General features: G+C 37.6%; 1 protein-coding gene across 2 annotated transcripts in view; it reads right to left on the bottom strand.

Moving 5' to 3' along the window:
* Positions 1-27,900, bottom strand: part of prkcab (protein kinase C, alpha, b) — a 164,474-nt gene that overhangs the window by 20,608 nt on the left and 115,966 nt on the right. Inside the window, exons 6-9 of one of the 2 annotated variants that reach the window (XM_053653652.1) lie at positions 16,892-17,048; positions 16,653-16,787; positions 10,051-10,144; positions 4,311-4,340 (exon numbers count right to left, since the gene is read on the bottom strand). In XM_053653652.1, coding sequence (XP_053509627.1) covers positions 4,311-4,340; positions 10,051-10,144; positions 16,653-16,787; positions 16,892-17,048 — 416 coding nt within the window. The remainder of the gene's footprint in view (positions 1-4,310; positions 4,341-10,050; positions 10,145-16,652; positions 16,788-16,891; positions 17,049-27,900) is intronic. The other variant, XM_053653657.1, reaches the window with a different exon arrangement.

Below are 27,900 nucleotides of genomic sequence, written 5' to 3'. Positions count from 1 at the left end.
GCGAAGACTACACAAACAACAACTCTTAAATACTCACAGTAAAGTGGGTAGTAGAACCGTATATTTATTAAAGTGGACCTGATAAAATGCGAAACTAAATTGCGCACCTGGAACGCAAACAGCTGCTGGATTATTAATACAGCAGGTATGTAGTGTGTACTCTCTAGCTGGTGTGAACTACAGTATGCAGTTCCATATCCTTTATATAATTACTGTTTTTCTTGATACACTATTACACTATTTGCACTTCATGCAGTGGGTGTACCAAACTCATACGGTCTTGTTATGTTACACCATAGCCTTGTAAACTCAATCAACTTACGCTACACAAAAATGCTAACATAGCTAACAAAGACTTTTTGGAGATTGGATAACCTTTCAGTCTTATTTAAATCTTCAACTGTCCAGTTTGGGTGAGTCTGTGCACATGATCACGTCAGATTTCTGTTCTTGAATCACAGAAGTGGAACCCGATGTGGTCTTCTGCTCTTGTAGCCCATCTGCCTCAAGGTTTGACGTGATGTGCGTTCTGAGATGCTTTTCTGCTCACCACGGTTGTAAATAGTGCTTATTTGATGATTTTATTTTACTCTAGCCTTAACTGAACTGAATTTCTTAACCTGAATCTACTTCATTTTAGGCAGTGTGCTGCCACCATATGATTGGTTGAATTGGATCATTTGATTAGGTAACTGCGTGAATGAACAGGTGTACAAGTGTTCCTATTAAAATGAGCACAAATGAAAATGTACTTTAAAACATGATTACATTTCCATAAAACAAATGGCAAGTCAATTGAGAGTAGATCAACAAGGAGCTTTCATAGGCCACAACATCAGCATTTAAGCATGCTGCAAAGTACACATGCAATATTGCTTTCATTTAGGTTCATACAGTGTGTAATTACGCTTTGTTGACTGTTGTTATAGCCAGTGACAGTAACATCCACTTTAAAGGGAAACTTCAGCAAGGACAAAAATTTGTCAAAAATCGATGCTGATTCCTCTGTCCTTAAGTCTTAACTCTTATAGTCCTGCATCCTCAGGGGAAGGATTGTGAATAAGGGATGCAAGAAAACAAAATAAGGAATCACATAATTGAAGAACCCTTTAATATGCTTCATATGATATCATACAATTCGTTTTGTATTGTGTTGTTCTTCCAGCCAGAGACGTGGATTTTTATCTCTTCCTCCTGACAGTGTTAATAAGGACCTTTCTTAGCCTCAAATTACACCCTCCATCTCCTAACACAAGATTACTCCCTTTCTTTCATTCATTTTCCCCTTCTCTTGTCTTCTTCCTGTTTGCAGCTTCACATGGCTTTACTAACAAAGGAGCGAGAAACTGGTGAAATGACACACACACACACACACACACACACACACACACACACTCTCTCTCACACACACACACACACTTTATGTTTCTCCTTCTCTGCTTTCCAACATCTTTCTATTTCTATAATTTTATCTGGTTCATTACTATATACTGTACCAGAGCACATCAACTGGCAGCAGCTCGGACCATTCTTTCATAAAATACTGTAGCAAAATAGATCAATAAATGAAAAAAAAAACCTGGCCATAGTTCATCGGCTCCAGGTTTTTATATATGAATCATTAAGTTTTCTGTAGCAGATCCTCTTGCGGCTTGTTTTCACAAACTTACAAACTGTTTCATTTATAGCAATAAATGAATCAATAATGGTTAAATATTAGAAGGTAATCATTCGGTCATGTTAGCTGCTTATCTGAACCTTTACAAATCAGGAATTTTATGTAACTGGACCTGGAGAATAGATAAAGATATAAAGAACAACTGCATCATCATGCAGTCTCGCTCTATCCTGAATCCAGTTAGTATTATTAATATTATTAGTGACAGTGGTGAGCCATTAAAAAAATATTAGCCAACAGAATATATGTGTGTTCTTCTAATGCTGTCTCAGTAGCTGAGGGACTGTGTGTATGTCCATAATATGCACTGCGAGCTTCTATCATTTTTAACACTAAGAAATGGCTGCAAGTTGGTTTAAAGCTTGAGGTCATGATGTGATAATGTCCTTAATGGTTGTATAAAGTTGATACGGTTGCAGTATTTGTGTACACTTTTTCTGTCTCAGATAACATGTGAAATGGTAAATGGCACACTTATATAGTGCTTTTATCCAACACTTTACACTGGGTCTCATTCACCCATTCACACACACCAATGGCAGCAGATCTGCCATGCAAGGGACTATCTTGTTATTGGGAGCAACTTGGGGTTCAGTGTCTTGCCCAAGGACGTTTCGTCATGTGGAGTCACGTGGGCCAGGAATCGAACCGCCAACCCTACGATTAATGGACAACCCGCGCTACCACCTGAGCCACAGCCGCCACATGTTCCCCTAGAACTGTGATATATAATATATATATATTTGTTCATACTAATCCCCACCCAAAAGGAGATGTAATATACAGTATGTGAACCATATATTTCCAGTACGGCAAACTACTCAGCCAGAACTATACTCAAAATGATAAATATGAATATATTTGTCTTTTCAATTCAAACAAAGAGTACATACTCTACTGTAACAAAAAAAAAAATGCTGTAAAGTTTACACTTACTAACACTTTACTGAGTTGCCAGTAAAGTGTTGTAAAATGTACAGTAAACAACTGTAAAACATTTACAGTAAGCAGTGCAATATCTTCATAGTATATGTAATAACACATAATCCAGTACATTTGCTCAATGCAGGACTGAGCTGAAGTGTATTGATCTAGGACCCTACCATGGCAGTGTGGTAGTGCTAGGATTTGAACACATGGCTCTCTGGTCTGTAATTGAAAGCCTTAAACACTGAGAGTCCATAACTTTCTCTATTAATGCATGCTGATTCAACCGCTTCTCCACTGATCGACTGCACTGAATCAATGTGAGACGGCTGACCTAGCCATGGTGGCTCAGTGGTTAAGGCTTTGAGTTACAGTTCAGATAGTTGTGTGTTCAAATCCCAGCATTGCTCAGATATATCAAGCACAAGATAGAAAGACAGTACTTTATTGATCCCCAAGAGGAAATGTACTGGATAATGTATTTATTTTATACCACGCATTACAGTATATTACAGTTGTTTACTGTAAATTTTAAAGTACTTAAGTAAAATCTAGATATTAATTGAAAAATCTAAAGTAATTTCTCTATATTTAGAGTGTTTAAAAAAGTTTTAATTATTAACAGATGGTAGCAGCTTAATACTTTATACAGAACAGGAAATAAGCTATTAATTCTAATTATGCATTGTATTTATGTAGCTAAAGCTTGAAGCTAAAGAGCTTTCTGGCTGCCTTAATGTATCATTTTTAGCTTTAACCACTGACAAGTAACACAGAATGCCAGTAGGTGTGAATGTGTATACATGCTGCCATGCTATAGTGGTGTTCCATCCAGGGAGTATTCCCACCACACCCAGTATTCCTGGGATAAACTCCAGATCCACTAGGGAACATCAGTCACTGAAGCAGTCTAATGTAATACTGCAAGTCAACTGTATCCACAAGTAAATCTGTGATTGACGTTAGTCACATGACTACACCAGAGAAAAATATATATGCTGTATATCAGATACAAGGAGCAGTTGTATACAGTACACAAGTCTCTTCGAGAAGGATTCACGCCACTCGCTCGTTACAAGACTCAAACAAAAATCTTGTCCTGCCCTCTAGTGTTGTTCAGATGTAAGTGCACTTTCCATGATCATGCATAAATAAACTTCATACAGCATTAAGTGCAGTGAGCAGCAGTGATGCAGTTGTGTATTCATTACACAGACGATCTTCTTTTTTTAATCATAGAACTGTGGGTGGGATAAAGGGCAGGAATATTGTAGTGCTTCATTTCCTGTGCATGCACACGGAGGCATGCTTCATCTGAGTGCAGTGGGCAACTTCTACAGAAAGCATGCTGCAGACCACTTACGCACACGGTAGATTACACAGTAATATACCATCCAGGAATATTGTAGAATATTTTACAATATTACACATTAATATGTACATATATTACACAGTAATATACCGTCCCTTTAGCAACCGTGGGCTGCCTCTTTACTAACAATTTCAAGTGTGTGTGTGTGTGTGTGTGTATGTGTGTGTGTGTTTGTACATGCATAGAAACCCTGTAAAGAATCAATGATTGCATCATTGTTAGTAAATCTGATTTCTCTGTAGTGGCCACAGCCACAAACAAAAAAATCAGAGAGGAAAAAAAGAGGATGAGATCGCAGGGGTGAGGGAGCAAGCAGAGAACAGAAAGAGCTACCTTTAAGAAGTGGATATTTAGCTGACAGGCCTACAAGAGAGGAGAAAAACTGCAAGGTTAGTCTATACTGTACATCTCTGTTAACTAAGCAGGACCTAACAAGGAGGTACGAACAAGGAGGCATACATACAGAGACAAAGGAAGCTAAAGCTAGAGGTCTGACTATGAAAAAAAACGGATTACATAATATTATACCTTACTGAATACACTTTCAAGTGCTCGAGACTGTGGGAAAATGTGCTGGAGACAAGTGTTATGCCTCGTATGGCTTACGCAGGAAGAGTTATCAAAATTGGAAAGCTAAAACAGTCATAGTCAGAAACAGTTACAGACAAACTACAACCTGTGGCCGTTGTCACTCAGTGATTATAGTTCTGTTCTCATGACCAGAGCATTGTGTTTAAATCAGAGATTTGCGAATCTTTAGCAAGACCCTTAACAACCTTCTCTTAGCGTGATTTCTGATGGCTGTTCCAAGATTCCTTCCAAGATGGGAGGTTAAAATTGGCATAAAATGACAGGTGTCAAAGCGTAGATCACCAGGTCAAATGCAGCATGCTGCCTCATTCCATGTACAACCTGCACAAACATTTTAGTTTGAAAAGTATATTGAAACTGAACATAGTACACGACTACAACATGGTCTCAGTGGAGGTGTACAACCTAAAGTATCAATCGAAACAGCATCACACACATTCTGTCCATTCCACCAGTGCAGCAGCATGGTTAATTATTATAAAGGAAACTAACATCCCAAGCGTACACTAGTGAAACAGGAGGGATGGGGACAGTCAGTCTTGCACAAGCTGTATTTACAATGTTCATTTCAAACTGACAAAAGACTGCAAAAATGTGACTTATTAAACTGTATATTTGTGAACACTTTATACTGATATACTGTATATACAGAGTGTCCCAAAGTCTCGATATATATGGGAAACACTTTTTAACATAATATCTTCCAAAAATTTTAGTCAATACTTTGTGCTATCTCCCTTTGCCAAGATAACAGCTCTGAGTCTTCTCCTATAATACCTGATTGAGTTGGAGAATACAAGGCAAGGGATCTGAGACCGTTCTCCATACAGAATCTCTCCAGATCCTTCAAATTTCGAGGTCCACGCTGGTGGCTTCTCCTCTCAGTTCACCCCACAGGTTTTCTAGGGTTTTCAAGTCAGTTCTACCTCTCTGTGTGCGCCAAAACCACCTCTGGTGTTTATTGCCAAAAAGCTCTATTTTGGTTTCATCTGACCATAGACCCCGATCCCATTTGAAGTTCCAGTAGTGTCTGGCAAACTGAAGATGTTTGAGTTTGTTTTTGGATGAGAGTACAGGCTTTTTTCTTGAAACCCTTCCAAACAACTTGTGGTGATGTAGGTGACTTCAGATTATAGTTTTGGAGAATTTCTGACCCTAAGACACAACTAACTTCTGCAAATCTCCAGCTGTGATCCTTGGAGATTTTTTGGCTATTTAAACTATCCTCTTCACAGTGCGTTGAGAAAATACAGACACACACCCTCTTCAAGTTGATTCATAATATATTGATCCATATATGTATATATATGAATTATACATATATGAATTAATATGTTGATTCATATATATTTGATAAACCTGTATTGTGTTTGCAATTGCCTGATATCCATTAGAACAAGTATTTTGGTGATTTTTTTTTAACAAAAGATCAAACAGTTAAACAATAAAGACAGCCTTCTTTGCTCATATTCACCAAAGGTGCCAATATTAGTGGAGGGCACTGTATATAGAGACAAATTGAAGAAAAAAACAAAACAAAAACCAACCAACCAAACATAAAAACACAAAGGCACATGGGCTCTTCACGCACATCTCACAGAGCTCTTGCGGATTAAAATGCTGTTTATAATAAAGGTGTAATTGCTGCATGTCCCTGAACCCTTCAGAAACACATCCAGTGTTATTTGGTCTTTTATATAATGATTAAAATGCATCATCCTGTGTAGTGACCTACAAAATATTTTTAAAAAGAGAAGTTGATGGAAGTTGATGGATAGTACTGACTGAGTAATGTTCTTAGTAAAGATAAGCCCATGTGATTTCTTCTTTAGAAGTAATTAGTAATTAGTAAGTGCATTTGGGCTAGATGATCGCCATGTGGTTGTCAAAATCTTGAACATCCACATTTGCACTCTGAGCACCCTGCTTACACAGAAATAAAGTCAAACAGACATTTAAAAAATAGAATAATCAAGAAATGGGGAGCAAGTAGTGTTGGTTTATTTATTTTTTGGTTGCAGTGCACATAATTTCTGTCAACATCATCTCTAGTACTGAAGTTGCTGATTTTTTGTGGATTTTTTAATAATATGATATTAAAATATAAGTTCATAGTTACATATGAACTTAAAATTACAGCTTATACTGCATATTTTTTTCACTTGTTTTGTAGCTACATGACTGATTATGCTACGTGATATTATGCTTCTCTGTGCATTTAACTTGCCCAGTTTATACTGTCAGTATATGAATAGTATTCATTATACTATGGTATAGTACATGGAATCCACTATAATATCGAATATACATGTAAATGTTATATATAAAGATATAGGTCTATAAGTAATGGGATATTAATAAATTGTTCTTTTTCATTTGAATGCTTGTACATTTGCAGTGTATTGCATTATTACTATTCACAGGCTCTGAGATAAATATTTTGTCCTTTAATAGAGCAATGAGGCATTGGATATCCACGTTTTGTTGCACAGATCCTCTTGCAGGATATTTCCTCTTTCAGAACTCGTATTTCAGTCAAACACTGCAGAACACCTTGAAAGCTGCCAGACCTCTAGGCACTGAGGTATTTTTTTTTTTTTTTTGCTAGAAGATACAGAAACCAATCCAATTCATACATCCTGTAAGGGATTTTATGCTGGTGACAGATGTATGATAAATGCTGTGCAGTTGATAACATTCCAGAAAAAAAATTAGGCTTGGCTTCATCAGAACAACTTCATGTCAGCTCTGTCAACATTACATTGCTAACACATCCTTTGCCAGGTCTTGTTTCCATGGTAATGAGTGTGTATTCAATGATGTGCTGGCACCTCAGAGACGTCAATGCCACATTCGACATGGAAAGAGAGTATTAACACATTGTAACAATATTACAATTTCCTCTGAGGTGTTTTTGTACAGGACAAAAGCACCTTGCCATACACTGGAACCATTAATGCAGAAATATATGTACACATTTTGGTGCAACATATGTTGCCATCCAGATGTTGTCTTTTCCAGGGACATCCCTGCATTTTCCAGCAGGACAACGCCAAACCACATTCTGCCCAGATTACAAGCACATGCATACAAGAAATGCATAATGAATGAATGGGGGAAAATTCCGCTTGTTAAACTTAACCAACTGGTGTCTTCACTCAGTGCCCAAAAGCTTAATAAGTGTTATTAAGGGAAAAAGTGATGTTACACAGTGGTAAACAGTCGACTGTCCCAACTTTTTTGGAGTGTGTCGCAGTCATCACATTTGAAATTTGTGTATATTTTCAAAAATAAATTAAACTCACAAAGTAAAACATCAAATAGTGTGTTTTCAATACAGTACAGGTGAAGTGAATTTTCAAATAACTCCTTTTTTTTGTTTTTTTGCATTTTCCATACTGTCTTTTTCCAACCTTTTTCAGAATTGGGGTTGTAACTCAGTGCTGTTATCTTGGCAAAGGGATTTTTTTTAGAACGTACCAAGGGTGCCAATAATTCCGGGGCTGACTGCAGTTAGTATTTTTATGTTGTCTGTATTAATAGCACAGATGCAGTGTGCAATATATAATGTTAACTCTGAGTTTAATGCAGGACAATCCCAAATATTAGTCCAAATAATTAACTCATATTTACTGCTTCACTTCATAATAAATAAACAGAAGGTTTTAGAATTTTAAAATATATAAAACAAAGAAAGTAAATGTTCAATATCTGGAATATTTAATATTCCATATCTGGAATATTATTAATATTCTGCACTATTTCTAGGTCCCTATTTAAATATAAGCAGGTTTTTTATATTGTTCATGTTAACTGCTTTTTACAAAGGGTCAGGTTTTCCTCGTGCCTAATCATTTCTATCGAAGCGCGTGTTCAAATGACACTCTGATGGATTTCATCTCATATGGATCATAAGGTTTTGCACAAACATGTGGAGTCCATGCCAGCTCGAGTAAATAATTTGTTTTAGATTTATGATAGCTATTGTAGAATTGGAGAGAACAGAGAAGAGGAAAATGGAGACTCATGTTGTAACAGTAAAACCTCTCCAGCATCACTGACTAATGCCAGCACCATGTGAGCATGTGCAGTGACCACTCAGGTCACATTGGCACTGTAGCTCTCGACTCTGCCAATGCCTGCATCAACAATCTTGCCAAAACTACAGTCGCCATGGTGACCTAGGGAGTAGATTTGCAATTTGGCATCTGCAGGAAAACAGATTATGCCAAAACAAACAAACCAAAAGAAATTCATACAGGTTCCATGTTTTCCATGTTACACAATCTTCTGTGGTTGAAAAGACAGCTTGGTACTTAGGTTCATTAACTGTCAATCAAAGCTGCACCGTAGAAAATCTACTGTAAATTGTAGGTACTAAAACGACTGTAAAATTGCTGTAACATTTACAGAAGCCAACTGCCAAACTTATTTGTAATATCTTACATAGTATAAAATACCATAATTCTGTACATTTGCTTATTTGGCTGATGCTTAAAAAAAACCCCAACAACTTTGATGTAGGATACAACTGAGCTGAGGGTTAAAGGTCTTGATGAAGGACCCAACCATAGCATTTTGGTGTTTTTTTTGGATTTGAACACATGACCTTCTAATCTGTAACTCAACACCTTCATCAGAGTTAGCTGTGAAAGTTGCTTTTTTTTTTATTTTAAAGCATCAGCCAAATGAACAAATGTGCTAGATTATGTGTTACTATGTGTTACAATATAAGATATTACAGTACTTTACTGTAAATATCCTTTACATTTGTTTAATGTACAGTTTACAGTACTTTACTGGCATCCGTGTTGCTGCAAAATTTAAATTTTTTTTATTTATTTATTTTTTTACAATGTGGACAAGTTGTACCTTAGTATTGTACGGTACTACCTTGGAACAGAGCCATTTACTTCAAATTTACAGTATCAAAATTCTGAGACAATTGCAAAGTGGCTTTTTGAGTCGTGCCCAAACACATCATTCTGTAAACTCAAATACTGTTTGGTTATATTAAGTTCTGTCTGTCTGACTACTAATACCACATAATGAAAGGGATAAAACAATTCAAGACATGCTGTTATTGGAAAATAATAAATGGTATCACACAACCCTTAAAATGACCTATATGACCTAATATAAAACAGTTATATTAAAATGCAGAATGTACAAAACAAACTTCCAAGCGTCATAAAGTGTGCAAACTGACTTTTGGTCCTGGTTTACATGGAAAACTTAATGTTATGTTATCTTAGCTTCCCACTGAAGATTTAATACTACAGATTTGAAATATGGAACTCCAGAACTACAGTAGTTTCTCCAGAACTCTTTTTATCTTCTGTTTTATTGTTCCCATTCAATCATGCAAAATCATTCAAGTGAGCTCAGTTCTGTCCAGAACTGTGAAAAGACCAAATGCCTACACCACAAAAATTATATTAGTATTACAGAGTTCGGTTATTTGGAGTAAAGCTGCTCTCACCTCAAACTTATGCCTGAATTCTAAGTTAATGTCATCTACTTCTGGAATCGGTACATTGTAGTATTCACCTTCCTCCTGGTTCAGCATCTTGTACCTGTGAACACACACACACACACACACACACACACACACACACACAGAGAGAGAGAGAGAGAGAGAGAGAGAGAGAGAGAGAGAGAGGGAGAGAGAAGCTGGGTTCATCTTTTAGCATTTCATTTACAGTAATTCATATGGTGTATATCAAATATCTTTATCCAAAGAAACTTACAAATGAGTATAATCCACAACACAAACATTCAGATGAGTAGGTAAGGGATACTAAGTAGGGCTCAACAGCAGGTTTTTTTTTTTTTATTCTGGTATTTGAACCTTAAAACAGAACCTTAACCACTGAGCTACAATTGTATTTACAAATCTCCTTGTAATGTTTGATGTATACAGTAAGTACATTGGGAGAAATGATAGAAAATGCTGTAGGTTAAGTGCACTTGGTTATATATGAAATTGAACCTTCTGGTCCTAGAATTCCGGCTTAGATCAGTAATCAGTAGCTTCACTCCAAAATATGAATATACAGTATATCCCTTTATTTGTATTTCTTATTCTTATGGAGCATTACTATGCTGTGGGCAATAAGTACTATCATTCATCATAATACCATTCATTATCATTATCATTCATCATAATACCATGTGGCTCAGTGCCCTACCATTATGCATAATAACAGCCTGTGCATAATTAAACACACCTTTAATATTTATTTTGAAAAGAGAGGTAAGATATGCATAAATGCATTGCAAGATTGCAATTATACTGCATCATATTGTGGTTGTACTATGAACCAATGGCATGGTATGGTTATTACGTAACAACCTTCACTAAAATAAAAATTACAAATAAAAAGATTATCTTGTAATTCTGTATGATGAATAGATTTATTATGATTCTTTGGTTCTTTATGTATTGTCTGATGTACAAAGCTTTACTAAGCACTTTTACCTAATTACAAACTTCTATGCTTCATAGAAAGTGCTACAAAACATAAAGGGTCCTCTCTTGCCCTTCATATGTGTTTCAAAGTACATCTAATAAATATGGTCCAACTGAACTGTGAACATGACTTTGTTATTCATATCACTTAGCATTAGGGAGCGATCAGTAATAAAAAGCGATTTTTCTCTGCCACTGAATACTCTTTTTATTTCTCTCGCTCTCTCTCTCACACACACATGCACAAGTACACACAAACAGGACTCTTTCCTTTTCTACTGGCATATGGTGTGCATTAACACATACACAAACACAAACCTGGTGCAGAAACCCCTCAAGCACACACACTTGACTTGGTCCTTCATAAGAGCACATTAGCAAGCTAAAGTGTTCTCTTAGAGTGGAGTTGTTATACCAGTGCCGGGTCATTAAAACAGATTAGGACTTTAATCACTGGTGTGTTAAAGCCTGTACAGCTATACTGAGATAACCAACATACCCATGTGGCTATGGATGGACTAAAACAACCCAAAAGCCTTGTTTGCATTAATGTGTATATGATTGAATCTCCATACTGATGCTAGAAGCAAGTATAGTGCTAGTCTACATCTGACAGAAGTTAAGAAGTCCACCAACGTTGCTTACAGTGGCTTTATGAGGTTCAAATATAAGATATAAATTCAATACAAGGGCAAGATTTCTTGCAACTTGAATAGGTTCAACAAACATGCCATCTGCATGGAACATTAGGACAATCTACAGTAGATGTAAGAAATTCTAGATGAATAAGTAAAATGCCAGTCTTGTTTGTGCTTCAATATCAGAATATTATTGTAAAACCACAGTTTTAGCTTCAGGATGCTTGCTTTAAATGCCAGAGGTGCACTAATAGTGGTGGAAGTCGTGCTTATAAAGTGGTGGCTCAGTGGTTAGGACTCTGGACTACTGCACTGGAAGGCTGTGAGTTTGATCCCCAATCCCACCAAGCTGCCACTATTGGGCCTATGAGCAAGGCCCTTAACCCTCATCTGCCCAGCTCAACTGTAAGTTACTCTGGATAAAAGAATCTGTGAGTAATGTGTCATTGACAAAGCAGCTGAAAGCATGGCTGACAATGATATTGCTTAGGACAAGGAAGGAAACTAGAACTGATCATTGAGGTACTCGCTGGATGACTAGCTGGGGACTGGCTAAACCCTACACTCTTAGAAAAAGTGGTTCCTTGTAGTGAAAATAGAAAACTTTGGCTAATGTGGGTGCATTAATCAAAAGCCTTCCTTTCTGTGCATTAACTGTTAAATTAGGGGAAATTATTGTTTTTATTAAAGCTTCAGAGATGTTCACAGATGTTTCAATATGTACAACCAAATTGGAAAAAGTACAATTAAAGCATGATTCAGACTAAGCAAAGTAGTAAGAAAGCAGCCTTGCACACCAGACTGGCATTCAAACTCACTCTATTGATGATTTGGTGAATGCTTAGAGCACTTTCAATATTATCGCATTTTGATGTATTAAAATCCAGAGGTACAGACACATTGACAACAATTATAGAAACCAGGTTATGAAAAAAATCACCATGTTCAATATTTTCTGCCTTGTTGATAAGTGTAATGTTGTTTGAGGGTGAAATGTCAGCCCAGAAATAAGTGTAACATTAGAATTTTTAAGGCTGAGTGACTGAAAGATGTACGGTAAAACACATACAGTATAAGTACCTGGAGTAGAGATTAACCTTAAGGGGAAAGGTGAGCAGAGTCAAAGTGATGGGAAGATGAGTTAGTAATGAGCACAGATATAATTAAAGGATTGTGGAAAAATAAATTAATGATTATATTATCTGAAATATAAAGATGAGATGATTGAGAGACAGCTGGTAAATGGTGTTAAGCAGTCCATACAGGATTTCGCAGAGTTTTATGTGACTGCTGCGGCAAAACATGCTTCATTTTGCTGCAGCCTTTTCAAAATTTGCGGAGATTTTTGTGCTTTTTTTGTGGAAAACTACTTGATGTTTTTTGGTAAATGAGACCTTTTAGCTGTATTCATCGCACATGAATCGAAGAGGGCTTTGACTGAATGCGCATGCCATGTTGCGATGAGGAGGAGGTAGTGGCCAGGCTGTGAGGACACACACCTGGCACTGATTTGGCTAATCAGTGGGAGAGAGAGAGATAAAGGAGCAGCTGGACGTTCCGGGGGAAACAGAGACGCCCATGCACTTTGTGTTACGTTTGTGTTTAATGTTATGTTTACGTTCTGTTTAAAAACTTTATGTTCAGCCGGTTCCCGCCTCTTCCTTGCCCGACTTTAAAGTTTGTTACACACGTCTTGGGCCCAAATCAGCAGAAAAGAAATCTGCAGTAATGTTAAAGAATTGCAAGCTCCTCAGAATATTGTGGCATTTGTTTGATTTTGCTTTAATTTCTGTGACTGCAAAATCGCGAAATCCTGCAGGGACTGTTTAAGGAATTAGGTAGACAACTTTATCTGAATAAGGCTCAATACATGGCAGGGAAATCAGGGGAAAATATTTGTATTTATTTATTAAAACTTCACAGTAACACCAAGATGTGCACAATTCTCCGTCTGACGTTCTATCTCATTATTATATCTTCGTGCCAGACATAAAGGTTGCAGCCTTTTAGCTCATAAACAATCTTGTACAGAAGCTTCACAGATAAGTAGGGCCTGTTTTTATAATGACTTGCAGAGTTAAACCCTTCTTTGCACTTCCAGTCGTCATGGCAACCTAGTCATAGTCAAGGCCCATGAGAGACTAGGAGCCTAAATATTCCTTCAGATGATTAAATCCAATAAAAGTGAAAAATCTTACACAATTTCTCTGCAGGGGCAAAGATGCAATTAAAATAACATTATATTTATTAAGCTTAAGCTTACTGAGAGAAGGACGACAAACAAGTAAATACATTTCCTCTGAAACAAATAGACAATGTAACTCGATTTGAACATTCATTTAGATTGCACTGTTAATTACTAGGTTTATCAATGACGTTCACGTTTTAATCAAATTCAACATTCCATTCCAACAACGAGCAAGCTAGTTAGGAAAGAGATACCTAGGCTGTTGTAGATAAAAAAACATCAGAGGTTATATAGTAAGTAATATCCATTAAGCTTTTCAATGCTAGTTAGCTAGGTATTTAGCTAGCTTTCGCTTTTGTGTTATAGGTTAGTTCGTAGCAAAATCTGACTGACAAGGATTATTAAGAGATATTGTCAATGGGCTGTGAGTATTAATGATGGCACATGAAGGTTTTGCATGGTTATCTATCCCTGAGTTAATGTTACTATATAATAATTATAGCTAATAGACTGTCTGACCCATTTTCCAGGTTTGAGACTATTATTATTATTATTATTATTATTATTATTAGTGGTAGTAGTAGTAGTAGTAGTATTGAAAAGTACACAAATGATGTAGATGTTGGAACATAATCTGAGCATAATGCCAAGGTGGCATTTAGTGTTATTTAGTTGCAACGCATTTTGATTAGTGATATAAATTTAGCAATAAATGCTATTTTTGTTATATTCTATTAATTTTTTCATCACAACCATCTCACCTCCAGTTCAGAGGAGGTACTGACCTTCAAAGATTCAAAAGTCCAAAACACCTGAAACACCTGAATCACTTTTGAATCACTTCTGAATCACTAAATCATTATTCAGGATTTCATGAGTTTAAATAAGTATTCTGAGAACAGGAAAACCTTGATACTCTGTACAGTTCCTCTATATCAAAGTTTCTCAGGCGACCCACTCTACTTTATTTAGGAGTCCTAAACAAATGTCACAAGCTATAAGCATCAACTCTACAGATTGCACAGACATATGTTGGCTCCAGAAGAAGGAGCAATGATGACAATGATAGTTATGTGGATTGATAAAATTACAGTGTGGACCTCTGAAAGCATTGTGGTGTATGAGTTTAAGAGGAAAGATCAGTGGAGGCTGATGACTGAATAGAGTTTATCTGTTAGTCAGGGGAAAAGGCAATAGAGCAGGGCAGTATTTATTCTGTTTAAACAGAGCATAGTGCATTGAGGAGCAGTGAGGTTTGTTTGAGCAGGTGTGAAAACAGACAGAAGTCTGAGACATCCTGCAATAGGTGGTATACTTTCATGCACTAGGAGTGCAGTTTGATCCAACTGCAGGAAGTGAACATTTTGTAGGTGGCAGTCAAGGCCGATTTATCCATATTTAGGATTGGGCGAGTGCCCTGACGCACCAGACAATGGAAGAGATGCATACAGATACAATATTAACAGTTAGTACTGTTAGTCGAGTCCACAAAAAAAATCTGATAAGCGAACAAACAAAAAAAAAAGATAAACTATCAAGGCACATAGCCACCATTCACAATGTACCCACAAACGCAGGGTTTTTTCTTCTGAGTTAGAAAAAAACTTTGAGGATTTCATTAATGACTTTGCATGCACCAAGTCAAGAAAGAAGATGTTCTGCTAAAGGGTCAGGCTTATTTACTATTATTTCTGGGAAAATATGTGACGGCAACTGTGTTGTCAATTTTGGTATTTGTGGAAGGTTTTTTCTTTTAACTGGTTGCTCAGTTATTGATGCGTGTAAAGTGTTTCACTGCTGTGCGTCTCTGTGGTGCTGAATTCAGCTGATGATATGTTGCTTGCAACTGTCTTTCCTGAGCTTAGCTTATTTGGTACATGTGTGCAATGTTTTTTTAGACATACTCTTTAATGGTTTTGTATATAGTCCTAATACAGGCCATTTATGAAGGAAATAATGATACTTAACATGACATGTTGCATTGGCACGTGAGTTGCATTCAGATTTGAGCATCAGTGTAAGGGATAGGATGCCATTTGTAGGCCCATGTCTATGTATGGTGCCAGGTTTTTTTGGTTGGGTCTTACATTTTTCTGTAGTATGTGTGGTGAGCCTGTACTTTAGCAATAAGTTCATGTAAATCTATGGTCTTTATAGCCATAGTAAATTACACCTTTTTTAAAAATTTTTTTTTTTTTTTTACATGTAATGTGGGAATAGGAGGGCACTTCAAGTGTGGTCACCCTAGGGCACTACACTGTGTTAATCCGGGCCTGGTGGCAGTTGATTTTTCTTCATCTTCTTCTTATTAATTTATGTCTTTTTAATAGCTTTTTTTTGTTTTGTTTTGTTTTAAATATGTGCAACCAAATTGGGCCAAAAGTAAGTTTCACTCTGAGTCAGACTGAGATAATAGACTAAATGGAAAGAATGCACCCTTGTACTACAGGAAATGGACGGCTGACACATCACTGACATTCAAACTCAATCTAACGGTGATATGGTGAACGCTTGGAACACTTAGATGTACCACTCAGGAACTGCACTTTCAGTTTTGAAATGGAAAAAACAAGTGCAGCATGGTCAACCTGATGGGATACAACCCAATACAACCCAACAAGAACAGACAGGGTGCCTTGCTCAAGGGTTCAGTAGTAGCTGTCTGGCAATCCTGGAGAAGGTTGTGTTGAAGAGCACAGACTGTTTATGGGCTAGTATGATTATATGGTTGCTATTATATGTTATATAATAAGTGAGATTATACAAATAAGGAAAAGCAAACTTACCAGCCACACACTGGTGCCTTGAACAGTTCTGAGACGCCAAACGACATGGAGCCCATGAAATCATTCCTGGTGGTTCTGTCCCAGTCCCACACCTCTACTGACAGCCGCCTTTCTTTATCTGTGGCCTTTAGCTTACTAAACACACACACACACACACACACACACACACAATATAATAGGATCAACATTTTATCGTAACTGTCAGACCTCTAACACCCAAATCTATACATCAGACTCACAAGGTGAAGGACTCATTCCATGTGGGGTTGAGAGAAGAGCGGATCGTCCGTGTCTTCTGTTTGGTCTCATTCTTGGGGTCAGGGATCAGCTTCAGCTTCACATATGGGTCTGAGAGGCCATTAGGGTCCATAGGAATCAGGTTTCTGGCCTCACCAACTGTGTGTGAACCAAGCATAAGCAGACAGATGCAGTTTTATTAACAGTTGTTGAAATACCTGACAACTTAGTCTTTTTTATTTTGTTCTTATGTTGGTCTTGTTTTGTTCTTAGTCTCTTTTTGATGTTTTCTTCAATTAAGCCACATTTATGTTTGTTAAAAGAGACTCACGAGAATCAAGACTTTATTGAAATGCTATTAACAAAATACTTGTTGAGTATTTGTGTGCATGTTTTGTGCAAATTGATACACAGTGGCTGACAAATGGACAAATCCTTTACAATGGCCAATTAAAATTCTTAATCAGCAAACTCCAACTCTAAAATTCAAATACCGTCAACAAGATACACCAAGAAAAAAGTGCCAATGCTTATATCTATCCATCCCTCCATCCATTTTTCCATGCCACTTATTCTACACTTGGGGCACAAGGTGAGGGACACCCCAACCCATTGCATTGCACAGTCACACAGGTACACACACATTCACTCACTATGGACAATTTAGAGATTCCAATCAGCCCACAACACATGTCTTTGGACTGGGGGAGGAGACTGGAGTACCCAGAGGAAATCTCCGAAGCACAGGGAGAACACGCAAACTCCACACACAGAGCGTAAATGTGGCTTGATATACTGTAAGCCACCATGCCCCTAATGCTTATATCAAGTTATATTAATATTTTTGTCCCCCACTTCTGTCCACAACCTCTTCTTGGATCCACATATGGCTAAGATAATGTTGCTGCTTCATCCTAGATATCTTCTAGATTTAGAACCATGACAGTCAATCATGGTCAACTGTGAATATACAGTATATTGCAGTTAGTGCTGATTTAGCACTTAGCCACTTAGGCTGTTGGAAAAATATATAAAATAATAATGCTGTTTGACATTAAATTGCCTCAATTATGTATTACATCCTTCTTGATTAACTCAGCTCTTGTTTACATTAAAAAAAATTGTTTCTCATTATTTCTTTTTAGCTCTGTAGCTCTGACTTTACTCAGACAAAAAGGTTCCATTCAGCACCGAAAACTGTTCCCCAGTTTGTTCCTTTGGGGAAACCCATAAAGGTACAATTTAGAAACCTTAAATTGTGGGTTTGTTTTAAAAGTAGCTCCATGTAGACCCAATTTAAAAGTGTGAACAACTAACCAGCCATAGATTCATGTAGTCAATGCTGCAGTTACACTCCAATAAGAAATTCATTTGAGCAGAGTGAAGCTTTAAATTTCAAATGTATTATGCTATTGCTTAAATGAACAAATTTTAGGAGTTGCAGTCCTAATCAACAAGTATAAACATGGAATAAAACCAAGCTGATGTGCACAACTAAATGCTGACCAAAGTATAAATGACTAGGTGGCAGGATGAACAAAATAATTAATAGATTACCAAAAAAAAACTGCCAAATGCTAGGTTCTCTGATTCTAAACCAAACTGAACAGTGTAGAAAACAGTATAAGAGGTTCTGACATTGTTGTAATCAGTATGTTTCCAATAAGTATAAATCCACATGCTGAAAACAGACATGTGCAGAAACCGATGATCAAACAAACAAACTGACAAAAGCCAAATGTCTAACGCTGCACTGTGGCATGGTAACCTTAACAAATTGCGTCTCCATGGTAACCTTGATCAAGCAATGGGCATTAGAGAGATTCAGATAAAGCATGGTGTGTGTGTGTGTGTGTGGGTGGGTGGGTGTGTGGGTGTCTGTGTGTGCCTGTATGTGTGAATGGTTTGATCTGAATGGTTTGAGTCTTTTTTCACTGGTAGTGTTAATGAGATGACCTCAGAAAGCACACACACACACACACACACACACACACACACACACCTCATTCCATTCAGTATGAATCAAATATGACGGAGAAAAAAAAATGACCTTGTATCAGACAGCACACAGATGAATTCTATTATAAAGAATGACCAACTGGGTCATCAGCCAATTCTGACTGCTCCTGGACCTGACCACTTGGATGAGTTTATTTCTTTTAAATTAGATCCATTACATTATCGAATTTTGCAACAGTATCCTGTAAAAAAATAATTAATGTTATCGGTTTGTACATATATTTCTTTATTTATTTGTACCATACATATTAAGACAGCTGTAGTTTCATCCATTATAATTAATACCATTATTTTTAATATTCATTTATTCTTTGTGCGATTATTAGTCTCATATGCTTGGTAAGAATCCAGCACGTTAAGGTGTCCCCTCAAGCTTACTATACCATGCAAAGTATTTTACCATACATGACCACCAGATCTTAAGATGCTTCTGAGCTAAGATCTAAGTCCCTGCCTACCAACACTATAAATATTTTGGTCTTTCCTTCAGGTCAGGTTCACCTAGTGTAATATGTAGAAGACTTTTTTTCCTGTCTGCTGAAAGGATGGTTCAACAACTGTATCAATGTAAATATGCTTTATTAAAAAGCAATGTGCATTAGCCTGATGCTTAAAAAAAAACACCAATGAAATAATGGCAGCACATCAACAGCAGGAAACTACCTAACTCCCTTGTAAGTGTCACGGTTGATTTGTGCAGTTCATCAGGTTAATACCATGGTGATAATGGGAATTTATCACTCAGGGTCAAGGGGGATCCTTAACTAAGCAGAGAATGACTAACATTCTCGTTGTCTGAGGGAGTCATGCTGGTGAATTAAAGGGGATTAGTTACTATTACCTTTTGGTTAGAAACAGGTAGGAAACACGTACTATAGGTTGTTTAGAAACAGGTAGACTGGTTAGAAACAGGTAGATTGGTAAGAAACAGGTAGGAAACAGGTAGATTGGTAAGAAGCGGGTAGGAAACAGGTAGACTGGTTAGAAACAGGTAGATTGGTAAGAAACAGGTAGGAAACAGGTAGATTGGTAAGAAGCGAGTAGGAAACAGGTAGACTGGTTAGAAACAGGTAGATTGGTAAGAAACAGGTAGGAAACAGGTAGATTGGTAAGAAGTAGGTAGGAAACAGGTAGGAAACAGGTAGATTGGTTAGAAACATCTGGGTTATGTAACCCTGTTCCCTGAGAAGGGAACGAGACATTGCGTGAGCTTACGCTGTGGGAGGCATCCTCGCGCGTGACTGTTATCTGAAGTCTGTGTGAAACCACGCCTATTTATAGGCCTGCTGTGGTCAGGTGACGTGGCATTTCGTGTGTTGCGTGATTATAAAACGCTGCCTGTAAACCCCGTCATCAGCCTCTATTATTTGAAGTGAAGATGCAATTCACAGGCATGTCCCAGTATGACAAAGCTACACAACGTCCCGTTCCCTTCTCAGGGAACAGGGTTACATGCATAACCCAGACGTTACCTTTCAAAAAGAACTCAACATTGTGTGAGCTTACGCTGTGGGAATGAGTATACCCACTCCATCATAATGAGATTTTGGCCTGTTCAAAAAGGTCTGAGCCTGAGAGTCAATGAAAGACACTGACAGACCTTTCAGGATCACAGAAAGGTCCCAGGAAGGTATGCGTGGTCTGCAGATGGGCCTCAGCTGCCTGACAACATGCATAAACCTCGATGTTAGAGGATGTTGCCCCATAGAGGCTCCAGCAATAGGGGCGGCCTATGGCAGCCACGTAGACCCTAATTCTAGAAGAAGCCAACCGTGCTGACAAACGTCCATGTAAGACTGTAGCTATTGCGTAGTTTACGGGGTCTAACTGACATTCCTCATACCATGGGACAAAAAGTCGCCACTTGAGCGCACTCAATTTCCTCGTAGATGGTTCAGCATGGTCTCTACAACCTTGGTTGAGAGACCAGAATCTATAAGCTGGTGCCCCTCAGGGGCAAGACCCACAGTTTCCATAGTTCCTGCCTAGGGTGATAAATCAACCCTTTGCTTGAAACAGTAGATCCCTTCAAATGGGAGTCTCTGAGGGAGTGCCATCTAACAGGGATTTTATCTCCGAGAACCATACTTGAGCCGACCAAGAAGGTGCTACTAGCAGCAGACGTAGATGGTCTTGGCGAACTCTCATTAAAACTTGTGGGAGCAGAGCAATCAGGGGAAAGGCGTACAGATGTGACCTTGGCCATGTTTGTACCATGGCATCCAGAACCAATGGTGTGGGAGGAGTGAGGGCGAACCACAGCGGGCAGTGTGTTGTCTCGTCAGAGGCGAACACATCCATTTCCGCTTGGTCGAACCTCCACTATGCAGACTCCACCATGACAGGATGTCTGCTCCCACATTCCGGTTGCCTGGAATGTACATTGCACTCACTGATAAAAAACTTTCCCTTCGCCCAGAGAAGAATTAGTTGCACCTGCCTGAATAGGGGGTGTGAATGTAACCCTCCCTGGTGGTTGATTCTTTTCTTTGTATTTTCTCATTTGTAAGTCACTTGGGAAAAAGCATCTGCTAAATAAATAAATGTAAATGTAGATGATATATGAGACCACCACTGTATTGTCTGTCACAACTAACACATGGTGACCTCTCAATTGAGGAAGAAAGAATTTTAGTGCTAGGAATATGGCCTGCATTTCTAGGAAATTTATATGCCACTTTAGATGAAGGCTGCTCCAGAGACCATTAGCTGGACGGCCGTCTAAGACAGTGCCCCAGCCCGTGAGGGTCTGTTATTACCATCTTGCGATAAGGAGACGCTCCGAGAGTGTGACCCGAGGCTAGAAACCGGGGACACCTCCAAATTCTTAGAGCATGTAGGCATCACCACATGACATTGATTACTCTCAGGGGTTTCGTCCTCGGATGAAACCCACAAGTTTTCAGCCACCACTGAAACAGTCTCATGTACAATAGGCTCAATGGTATGACGTTGGCTGCTGCTACCATAAGCCCCAACAGTCTCTTGTAGAAACTGGAGGGGATGCCCAGACCCAGCTTTATCTTGAAGTGTGTCCTTCCCTCTCTGTAATAAAATGGGAGGAAGGAGTAACACACTTCCTGAACTCTCTCTGACTCATACTCGAAATGAGGTGAGAAAAGTAAAGCTCATGCAAAGTTGAGTTCCCTTTGAAAGGAACAGGTAGGCCAACTTATGTCCAATTAAGTAATCTGTCAGGTCTAATAATGGAAATTTGCCTATTCAGGTTGAAAGGCTTCACACTCATGACAGACCATTTATGGGAACTATATTATGCCTATAATATGTCTTCTGTCAGTTTGGATGAAAAAACGGTTAATGCCCTCAGATGAGTAGGGAAACATGTTCAAGATTGAAAGGCAAACACTACAACTTTCTATGACTACATGTAAGCCAGTATCTCCATATCCAAGACCTAAATACAAGTGTAAAAGGTCAGGATTTAGGTTTCAGTCTCTTAAATTATAGATTGAAAAATACAAATGAATTAAAAAATGTAGTGTTTTTAACTTTTACATTATGGAGCACTGGTAGGAAGCAGGTTTAACAAGCACATAATAACAGCATACTCAAAGTAGGTTACACAAAATCCTTGCAGTGATCTTCAAAACCAAGAGGGGGAGACCAACATCTTTCTTTCAAAAGAACTGTACCACAGAAAATTGCACATTTCAAAGTCCTGCACACTACTGAGAACGAAAAGGTTTCCACTGTTCTCTATTTAATGTTAGTGACCAATTTTATTCTTTGTTTAACATAATCATTTTAATGTCTCAGAAAAGCAAGAAACATGTATATGTACATGTATAATAAGTCAGCTCTTTTTACATCCACTACTTGAATTATTTACAGGTACCTAAGTATCAGACTGAGATCCACTATGAGAGAAATAAAGGCTTAATTGCTTTTATATGCTACAATTCACTGTAATTTTTCTGTAATTTCTTCATTTCCTTGTCTCCTGTTGATTAAATAAAACTTATTTTTCAGACTAAAGCTGTTAAAAGCATATCATGACACTATAACACAATACACAATACTTTTTAATAAGCTGTAACTCAAGTTAGGGAGCAACTAGCACTGTAACTGTGAAATCTGCCTATTATAAACACCCCTGAAGTGTGACATTATAACAATATGGCATCTTGCTGATACGACACAGCTAAAATATTTAAAATTTTAGGTTTTCTTTTGTCTCTTAGAAAAAACGTCATGAAGTCCGCTTGTCTCCCAAAACCTGGTTAGTTATAATTTCAGCTGTCAATATATTAGTATAGCAGGATAGTTATGATATTCTATACCAGTATATCACTATAGTTATGATATTCTACAACAGTATAGTAGAATAGTTATAATTTTCTATACCAGTAAAATAATATAGGCATGACATTCTATACCAGTACAGCAGCATAGCCATGATTTGCTACACAAGTAAAGAAGCATAGTCATGACTTTATTTACCAGAACTATAGTATGCCAATCTGCAGAGATATGAATCAGGCTGGTTAGACAAAAGAAAACACAAAAATATGTGGTGCCTTCACTCTATCATACCTTCTTTTCGGTTTCAATCCAAAATGAAAATAATTAGTGCGCATAAAGAGCATACTCAAACTCCACTCCATGGTGCATTAACACAGATTTCACAAATTCTGCCTGCAAACTGATTTTTGCAAGAAAGTTTAAATCTGAAAACAAACTGACAAATTGCAGATGTATTACTATGGAACTTTTCTATACCAGTAGATCAATATGTAATTACAGTATGTACTATACCAATACGGTTATAACTTCTCTAAATCAGTATATCAACATCTTTATGATCTTCTATACCTGTATTGCAAAATGATTATATCTTTGTGTACTCGTATAGCAGTAGAGTTATGACTTACTATACCAGTATAGCAGCATAATCATGACTTAAGATTCCAGTAAAGCAGTATAGTTATGACTTACAATACCAGTATTGCAGTAGAGCTATGACTTACAATACCAGTATAGCAGTAGAGTTGTGACTATAGCAGTATAATTATGACTTACTATACCAGTATAGCAGTATAATTATGACTTACTGTACCAGTATATTTATGACTTACTATACCAGTATAGCAGTATAATTATGACTTACTGCACCAGTATAGCAGTACAATTATGACTTACTGTACCAGTATAGCAGTACAATTATGACTTACTATACCAGTATAGCAGTATAATTATGAATTACTGTACCAGTATAATTATGACTTACTATACCAGTATAATTATGACTTACGATATCAGTATAGCAGTAGAGTTATGACTTACTATACCAGTATAGCGGTATAATTATGACTTACTGTACCAGTATAATTATGACTTACTATATCAGTATAATTACGACTTACTATACCAGTATCGCAGTAGAGTTGTGACTATACCAGTATAGCAGTATAATTATAACTTACTGTACCAGTATAATTATGACTTACTGTACCAGTATAATTATGACTTACTATACCAGTATAGCAGTAGAGTTGTGACTTACTATACCAGTATAGCAGTAGAGTTGTGACTATACCAGTATAGCAGTATAATTATGACTTACTATACCAGTATAATTATGACTTACTGTACCAGTATAGCAGTATAAATATGACTTACTATACCAGTATAGCAGTATAATTATGACTTACTGTACCAGTATATCAGTAAAGATACAGTATGACTTTCTTTACAAGTAAAGCAGTATATGTATGACTTATTGTAACAGAGTGCGAATCAGATATGTCAGACAAAAGAAACCACAAGCTGGTGCATGGGGTCCCATCAATCTGTCATATCTCTTTTTCTGTTTCAAACAAACAAAAAATAAATAAATAAAGAGAATACTCAAAAACCCACTCCATGGTGCATTAACATGGATTTCACAAATCCTGCTGCGAACTGATATTTTTGATTATGACCCTGCAAGGAAGGCTAAATCTATCTAAAAACAAACTGATAAATTCCAGATGCATTATTATGCAACTGCCAAACGTCACTCAAATAGACTGGATCTTTTCCAGTATTTACTAACAGAGCAGAGAAGGTCACAGAGGATTCCCACGTTCAACACAGACACATCCTAATGATTTTTCAGCAGTGATATTGTTTTAACACAAAAAATATATCAAACTTGTACATTTGTGGATTCATCCAAAGCTGGACGTGCACTAAAAGATGCTGGTGCCACTCAGTGAGTATCAGTGTCTTGTGTTTAGCTCCAGAAATCTAATCTCCTTACTTTGTTTGCTCTGTGTGTGTAGTGCAGCCATGCTGCTAGATTCTTGGCTCAGCAAATTAAATCAACTTTGACTCAGAGCTCTGAACTCAAAGATCACCCACTTTGCTGAGAATGGAGAGCAGCTTTAACAGGATGAAGATTGCTACCTGGGGAGGCTTGCTAGGCCTGAATATGGCCCCTCAGTGACCCTAGTGGGAACTGCCATGTAACATAACACATGCCGGTGGGCTGAGCATCTGGCAATCGATACTGGAGAGAGATAGAGTGAGAGTGAGAGAGAGAGAGAGAAGACACCTGCTGCTTGTAGGAGCTCCAACATGTGTTACATTGTAACCTAAAGCCCTCAAAGGCAAAAGTGCTTAAGCACACAGAGATATACACACACTATACACATGTATTAACCTCTTTCACGTCATGTCAGAATTATGCAAATTGCGAGATGACGACTTGAGGATTCTACTCTACATTTTTCATCTCCTTGCCCTAAAATAATGGTTTCTATTAATGGTTTCTATGGTAACGCACACAACCCCAGAACAGATATGGCAGTTAGATAAAGTTAAATGGCATTTTAGCATCTTTTGCTGCTTTGTTATAAGACAGAATGATAAATAAGGAATACTAAAAGGCCGTACAATGCAGAATTGATTATGATTTATAGTAGAGATGAGTCGAAAATGAAAGGCACTGCAAGATTTATATGTACAGAGTAAAATCAGTGTAAACGCGCCCCCCCCCCCCCCAAAAAAAAAAAAGTATTACACTACAAACTGCCTTTAACTGTAGAAGCTGTCTATTTATTTGTTTATAACCTGTTGCCATGGAATATTGAGTCAGATGTTTCTGACCTGCTGAAAAAACAATAGAAACCATCATAGAATTGGTAATGGATTTAATGGTTATAATGGGAATTGTATTAGTTTTAATGGGAACTGTAATGGTCCCTACTGGTAATTTGTTGCCTTATATGGGTGGTATGTTATGTCTAGTGGATATCATTAATGACCAGTAATGTTAATGGTTTTAATAGTTAGCTGATGGTATTTGTAGTGGAAACCATTAGAATAATCGGATGTGCTGGATCAAGTGCTATTTGTTAAGCTGATGAATAACGAGGGTGAAAGTGAAATTGTGAAATTAAACCAAATTTGATTTGTGATTAATGTGATAATTACAACTAATACTGTTCCTGCTATAATATGTTGGCAGTATACTAGGCTCCAATTGGATGTTATTGAAAAAGTCTGTCTCAGACACTTTTTCACTTCCTCAGGCACAAAAGCAAGCACAAAAAACTTTGGAGGCCTGAAGTACATGCAGGTGAGTTTATAAATAGAAATTGGGAATCCAGAAAATTGACTTAAGCAGCTGTGGAAGGTGACTGAAGCTGAATACAGAGGACTTTCCTCATGTAAATGCTAACATCACCAACTTTAGTGGCTTTCTTGATGTTGTGTTTGCAAAAAACAAACAAACAAACAAACAAACACACTGTATACGCACAGACATTATAAAAAGCGCTGGGACTTTTGTGCGTTTTAATCTGTAGCGACCATTGGAGATATAAGAGTCAGTCATTTATGTGCATTGTGAACTTTTTACACCAAGTGGTTTATGTGCAGCACAGAACAACATTTCCCATCTGCCCAAGTATGTCCTCAAGCTCAGTCCTATAAATACAGATGGAAATCTGTTTCAGTGTCTGTGTCAGTGCCCCTAAAACTGCATGTTATGTTTCTGCAGTAGTGATTTGAGATAAGAGGCCTTGAAACAGATGGTGAAGTCTGCAAGAGTGAGTTTAATACAAAGCATAGATCCTCTCCGCCACATGAATCAGATAAAAGGTCCATATGGGGGATTTCACCTGGCTAATTTATGATTAAGATTAAATAAGATTGAAAACTGAATCTTTTACAGACGGCAAGAAATTATCAGGCAACAATCTGTATGAGGAGAAAAAACATACGGGATTTTTTTCTTGGACCATTATGTGTGTCCATGTAGATTTCTTCTGGGTTCTCCGGTTTCCTCCCACCTCCCCTAAAATACAGTATGTACTGGCTACTCTAAATTGCTCCTAGGTATTAATAAGTGCATGAATGTGCTTGTGTGCTTGTGTGCTTGCGTGTGTGAGTGTGTGTGTGTGTGTGTGTGTGTGCGTGGACTGGCGCCCCATTCCAGCTGTATGCCCACCTCACGCCCAGTAAACAAATGAATAAAGAACGAACGAATGATCTATTAAATGACATAATTCCATCCATTTACTGTACCGCTTATCCTACACACGGTCACGGGGAACCTGAATCTTATCTCCTATTTTTTTTAAAGACTTGTGCAAGGGCAGTTTCAATTAATAGTAGATAAATAATTGATAGTTAAAAAAGACTGCCACTGAGATGAATTTATACTGTCACGTAACTGGACGTTAGGACAGATGCAAGTGCAGATAAGCGCTCTTATACAAGAGAGGCAGGCAGACAACTCCAAATCATGAGACAATAGCGTGGCCAAAAAACAGGCAATGGGTCAGACGATTGGCAAACAGGCATAAACTAGGCAAAACAGGAATAGAGAAACGTGGACGAGAACAGGATCAAAACTAGGACACAAAACATGATTAAACGACAGCTTGGTATACGGAAAAAAACAATTCTTTGCAAAGACTTAGTGTTCAAACAGTCTCTTTTATGTGTGGTGTGATTGTGTGTGAGATTGGATGCAGGTGTGCAT

The sequence above is a fragment of the Ictalurus furcatus genome, chromosome 2, assembly GCF_023375685.1.
Source record: "Ictalurus furcatus strain D&B chromosome 2, Billie_1.0, whole genome shotgun sequence".
In the NCBI taxonomy this organism is placed as follows: Eukaryota; Metazoa; Chordata; class Actinopteri; order Siluriformes; family Ictaluridae; genus Ictalurus; species Ictalurus furcatus.
Note: the sequence above shows the minus strand (reverse complement) of the source record. Positions and strands in the feature narration are given on the sequence as shown.